General features: G+C 41.1%; 1 protein-coding gene across 2 annotated transcripts in view; it reads right to left on the bottom strand.

Annotated features, from left to right (window-relative positions):
• Positions 1-90: 90 nt before the first annotated feature.
• mxd4 (MAX dimerization protein 4) overlaps positions 91-6368 on the bottom strand; it is a 30525-nt gene continuing 24247 nt past the window's right edge. For both annotated transcript variants that reach the window (XM_059341128.1, XM_059341135.1), the window contains one exon: positions 91-5522. In XM_059341128.1, coding sequence (XP_059197111.1) covers positions 5359-5522 — 164 coding nt within the window. In that variant the 3' untranslated portion in view covers positions 91-5358. The remainder of the gene's footprint in view (positions 5523-6368) is intronic.

Here is a 6368-nt window from a genome sequence, read left to right as displayed (position 1 = left end):
GTCCCTATCTGCATATTCCTGCTGCTGCTTTGTGCATTTGAAGGTTGTCACAGTGTTTTTTATGTATTATAAATCATCCACCAGGCAATGATAAGGCAGCAGCAACTTTATGTATAAAACATTTTAATTATATTACAATGAGAGAATACACAATACCTTCAAGTGTTTGCTAAAATGTAGCCAGCACCAGGTACTCGTATACACACACTCGCACACACAAAACAAAAAAAAAGGAACTTATATAACATCTTCTGAATGCATATTACACATCCGCTAAAAAGGAACATATTCACAGGTCTCTGGCACAGAACTCTCCCTACTCTGCACAGTATATCCGCCCAAAACTAACTCCCCACCTCTGTCCCAGCCAGCTCACCCTCCTCGAAAGATGAACCACAAATATTGGTGTGACACCCATTTGACTCTGGAGCATCACCCAGTACACAAAGATGCAAAATAATAAGAAAAAAAAGAACATAAAGGCTGGGGTTTCTGGAAAGTTGGAAGCTGACCTAAAAGCCTACGAGTAGTTAAAGCTATTTGTCTGGAATCACATAAAGAAACTCTTACTAATCATTCAGCATGGAAGGTTTAAAAGTGACTATTTATTTGGCAGGAATAATTTTTAATGGAAGTCTTTGTGTCAGTTTTATATAAGCACCAGCAGGCTCCGGCGGTAGGAGGGTGTCTTGCAGACGTCTCTGCTGTGACCCTGCTCTCTGTGTCCTCGCTCGGTCTGTGCTTCACCCTGATTTCATCCCAATACCCACCCACCCTCTCTTTTTCTGTCTCCGCCTGCTGACTTCCCCAAATATCCCACTGTGCTTTTGTGCTCTCAGAAAAAACCCAACACGCTGAAGTAAATCTCTGTGCAACAGAAACATGAAAGAAAATCTCAATCCTTGTCTGTGCTTGCTCTGATAATGACTCTTAAATTACGCTTTGATCTTAACAGGAGTTCAATGAAATGAGCCTCCTTCAGCTCCTTGACAGAAATGTTTATGTTTTTGCAATGAAGAAAGAACCCGGAACATCTCTCGTTGCCTCGCCGACAGCTTAAAAATAAGAGCAACTGTGACTGATTAAACAGCTTAACATTAATTAGTACAATCTCTGCTTTTTAAAGAAAATAACTTTTTTTTTCCAAAGGCACACCATTAAAATAATTTCCATAAACACTATCCATCCAGCATTCAAGCAAAATGTTACCACATCCAGTCCGCTGCTCAGAGCTGCTGTGGAAGCCCCTTTCTGCCAAATAGATGAAAAAAAGATTCTGAAAGTTATTATAATAACTTTCTTCGAATAATGACTTGGTTTCAAAAAAGCATGACTTCTCAAAATGATGACTAAGTATCTCAAAATAGTGATAAACCTCCCCAAAAATAATCTCTAAATATCTTCTTTTTTTTTTTTGTTGAGAAAGTTTCTCATTATTTTGAGAAAGTTTTTGAGAAGGACTTGAGAGGATCTTTTTTCATTGTCTCATTTTTCTTTTTCCCGGCAGAAATGGGCTTCCATTCAAAGCCACTTAATCTGAGTTTGTGCTATGTACATTTTTCAATGATGCCACTGAATAATTGTAATCTCATATCTGGCCCTCGTCCCATTCACTCTGTCACTTTTCTGATGGGAGGTTCTGTGCAAGAGAATGACTTTACGCCATAAATGTGGTTTGCTAATGTTGTTCATTTGACCAACAAACTGAAAAAGGACATTTCTGATACAAACAGTCAGGTTCAAATCCTTTGACATTAATGTAAACTCTTGATGACAAATAGAAAAAAACAAAAAAAAAAACAGCGTTTCCAAGAAAGTTTTTTTCTTTGAACTCTAAGTTATTTGTTTGCCCTCCTGCAGTGTATGGAGAGAGTGCAGATAGGAGGTCAAATTCATCAAAACAAAATATAGAGTTGGTCATAAAATAAAAAAAAAATGCACCACAGAGTCAAAAGCAAAACCACCTGCTTGTCTTAAAAACCCTGCCCGCCCACCCTCCCTCAGAAAGCACAAGATGGTAATATTGCTGTGTCTCAAGAGGTCCCCTGATCAACGGGTAACACTATTTTTGGGACGGACCACCGGGAGCGCGGAGGATTACACCTTTTAAGCTGCCATCGATTGGATTATTCTATCGCTCCTCTCCCAGTGACTCCCATTGAACAAACACAAAGTCAACATACAATAATAGTAAAATGACAAAAACAAAAAAAAAGATAAACACGCTTCAAGCCCAGAAGTTTTGAGCCCCGATGTTGACCATTTCGGGGGCGACTGGAAGCTGCCATGGGAGTTTACCAGTGTGTGGTTTTTTGAAAATTTCTGTGACAGAGGCGGCACTGGCAGACGAGCGGGCGTCAAGAGGGTCAGGGTGTACGACAACAGCGGCTGCTCAGTAGAGACCAAAGGGGCTTCTTTTATTTTTTTCAAATGTATTTATAATGAGGTCTTCTCTTCAAGTGCCCCTGGAAGTGTTTTGGCATGGTAAGGGTTGAAATCAAAGCTTTTTTTCAGCCCCGCCAGAGAAGAAGAAGGAGGATGAGATTAAGGGGAGGAGAGTGTGACCTGAGTAGGGACCGGGGGGGGCGAGGAGGTGGGAGGAAGAGGAGGAGGAGGAGGTGTAGGAGGAGGAGGGAGGTCGAAGGCTCACCAAGGCACAGAATGACAGCAGGAGAGTCACCCAAGGGAGAGGGGCCAGTGTATCAGCTCCCCTGCCCCCACTCTCCCTTCAACAAGCCTGACCTCACGTCTGTCTGTCTCTCATATATTTATATATATATTTATATATAGATAGATATATTCACTCTTTTTTGTCTTTTCATTACAAGAGAACATTTAGGAAAATATAATACAAAATTTAATACAAGAAATATAGACTACACTGGCTAATATCACTTTTAGTGACACATAGCTTCTTTTGTATGCAAGTTTTTTCTGTTTTCTTTTGAGTCTTTTTATTTTTTTGGTCAGACCCGCCATGGTGGACTGGTCCTTTTTATTTATATTTTTTAGTTTGAAGTGTTGGGACGCCAAGCTCTAAAGACTGCCAGAGACTAATGATTATTAAATGGTCAGAGAGCGACAGAAGCGCCTCCTCCGTCAATCAAACGTGACTATTGTGCATAAGTTACAGACAAGTTAGAAATAAAAAGTTTTTTTCCATCTACATTGGTCTTCAGCAGTGCCCAGAAACCTCCAGAAATAAGTAACAGATAGCAGAGAGGAAACAAGATTATTAGGCTTTTTATAGAAATTAAAAGCTTAACTGAATTGATTAGTCTGCTAAGTTAGATAAAATGAACGCCTCTACAGAGAACTACGGAAGCCCCGGAGGAGAGTAAGAAATAAAAACTCTGGAGATCCATTTTCTGAATATGATCTTAATTGTTTTCTCTGCTGTGTTTATGACCTGAGAAGATGTGAAAAATATGTGGTTTTTTTTATCACCTGTGAAACAACCGATTTTAGTGAGGATAATTTTTCTACATTGTAGTATTAAGACAACAAACAGCCAGAGAAATTATTAAAGAAAAAAGAAAAAAGAAAGGAAAATTATCCTGGCAAATAATAATAATAATAATAATAATAATAGTGAAAATAATAACCATTAAAGAAATAATATTAATAATAACCTACCATTCTTTCCACAGATAAAAGATTAAAAACATTTTTTTTAAAACTTCATAAAAAAATCATCTGACTTTTTCCCCACTTGTTTCACAAATTTAAAAAAATAATGGAAAAAATGGAAAATTATCCAGGCACCACTTTTTTTCAGTCATAAACACAGAAGAGAAAACTATTTAGAGCAGATTTTTTTCTCTCACTTGCCTTTCAGGGATTCCATTCAAAACAAATCCTTAGAGCTGGCCCTTTTTGTTATTTTAATATTTTTTCTCCACATTTACAGCTTTGACTTGTTAATCATAAATAACAAAAACATCCACACACACATGAACACTGCTTGAAAAAGTAACAAAGCTGTAGAGAAATGCGAATTCTGTGTAAATGATGTTTGTGAAGCAAAGAGAAGGATCCATTAGTGAAAAAGAAAAAGGAGGACGACTCCTCTTTCTGCAGGTCCGCTCTCTGTGAGCTCACACTAGCCATTTACAGGGAAAAGGGAAAAGTCTCCCGTGACACCTTAAGGTCCACCAGAATGATTTAAACACTCAGAGGAAGCACGCGCCTCTCGTATTTATTGCTACATCAATTCGCTACTGAGAAGGAATCACAAGATTTGAATCAATCTTTAAGGAATAGAGTTTGAGTTTCGAGGCAACTCCTTTTTTTTATTGACACAGTAGTCCATCCACACCATAGGGTGGTATAGTGTAGTGGTCAGTAGTGTGGAGTAGTGGTTAGGCAACCCAACCAGAGGGAGACTTGAGGGTAACTGTACAGCTATATACATTCTTTCTTCTCTGCTACAGCTCGGTCACTTTTTCAGTTTGTCTCTGGCCAAAAATCGGCCACAAAGAAGGTTTGAATTAGTTTGTTGACGTCCTATTTTACAGAACCACAACTGCCAATTCTTTTTTCGATTAATGGATTCATCATTTGGTCTATAAAATGTCAGAAAATAGTTGGGGCAAAAAAAGTAAATCCCTGCTTCTCATTCGTTTTAAACCCAAATATATTAAGTTTAATATGATGTAAAACAGAAGAAAAGCAGGAAATGTCCAAATTTTGAGAGGCTAATAGCTGCATTTTCTGACATTTTTGCATGAAAAATTACCTAAATGATTAATCGATTATGAAAATAGTTGGCAATTATTTTTCTGTCGACTCATTTGATTAGTCAACTAATTGTTGCAGCACTTTTTTTTATCACGTCATGGAGATGACATGGAGCTTATATTTTTGACTTCTCTTAAACCTTCTCGCTTGTTCCACTCTTGCACGCACACACGCACACGCACGCACACACACACACACACACACACACACACACACACACACACTTACTTTACAAGACCCTGATTAACAAGTCAAAGCTGTCCACCACAGAAGTCCCCATTAAAACCACAAACTCTGCTCTGCTCTTTATGGTCGGGGGTTGTGAGGGCAGTGGGAGGGCAGGGCGTGTGAGGAGGGGCAGGTTCAGGCAGGATACAGTAGGGTGAGGTAGGGTCAGTGGTCAGGGTTGGGGGGGCGGGTGGTCAGGAAGGCTTGAGTGGCATTTCAGCCCCATGTGCTTCCTGGAGAGCCGGGGCCAGGACAGGAGGATCAGGTTGAGGGTGCACCGCCGTTGTGGACCGGTCTGATGTAGGTAGGCGATTGCGAACGGCTGGGGAAGGTGAGGGGAGGGAAGCGTGGGCGGGGGAGCTGGTTGGGAGGTGGATGGCCGCACGGTGTCTAACAGTGGTGCGGCTGCAGTCTGTGGGAATGTGTGGCTGTGTAGCTGGTGTCGCTGGAGCTGCTCTGGAGGCTGTAGTGGTCCTCCTCCTCCTCGCCGTCGCTGATGCTGTCCACGCTGTCCGCCTCGACGGGAGTGAACTCCATGCCCTCGATGTCCACCTCTGCATGCAAAGAGAAAATACACAAGGTTATATTTGGCACCGTTTAAAAACAGAACAAGTGAGGGGAAACTGTTTATTTCCACCCAACTGTGGGCATATTTATTAGGGAGCCTGCAGCGCCTGTGGATTAAACTCTGGATTTAGGCAGCCATTAACTCTGGGCAAACAGGCAGATCTTTGTGCTCCCACAGTTAATCCTCATCTATTGATAAACAACTGCATGTGTGTTTACCTCATCCAGGATTAGCAAACATACTGTAACAGTCCGAACTGAGCATTTCAGGGGAGTCTGTGACACGGGGGAGCAGGAGATTGTGCCTCTTAAACTAGGGTCATGCTTGAAAAAAACAAGTGACATTAAAAGTGTGTGTAGCTGAATCACAAAGCCACTAATAGTTTAAATATGGAGAGAATGGCACACAGTCTCCTAAATGCAGATCATAGAGTTGCATGAGAAAAGCTCAAACCCTGCAAACTTCCTCACCTCTGCACAGCTGGTGAGCTGCTGCAGAGGTGGACGTGATTGTCAGAAAGTCTTTTTCAGAAAGTGACAGAAACGGTCGAACTCAGAGACCTCTAATCCTACTGGACAGAGGAAACGGCCCTGACCTCAGAGAACAGCAGATTACTGTTTGTACTCATTTTGACATTTCCGTGAAATGTGACAAATTGGCTAAGCTGCTACAACCTGCACACATCCATGAGCTAAAGAGGAGCGCTGCATTTATTTATCTGCACTCCGAGGTGTTAAACTTTGACCCTGAGGGCATCTCCTGCAAACAAGACTGGGACTAATCAACGAGGGGCTTTTCACTTGGATCACAGTGTGGCTCGGAGTTTATCAGC

This window comes from Centropristis striata, chromosome 1 (assembly GCF_030273125.1).
Source record: "Centropristis striata isolate RG_2023a ecotype Rhode Island chromosome 1, C.striata_1.0, whole genome shotgun sequence".
Classification (NCBI taxonomy): domain Eukaryota; kingdom Metazoa; phylum Chordata; class Actinopteri; order Perciformes; family Serranidae; genus Centropristis; species Centropristis striata.
The sequence above is the reverse complement of the archived record's forward strand: the minus strand, read 5'-3'. Positions and strand labels throughout refer to the sequence as shown.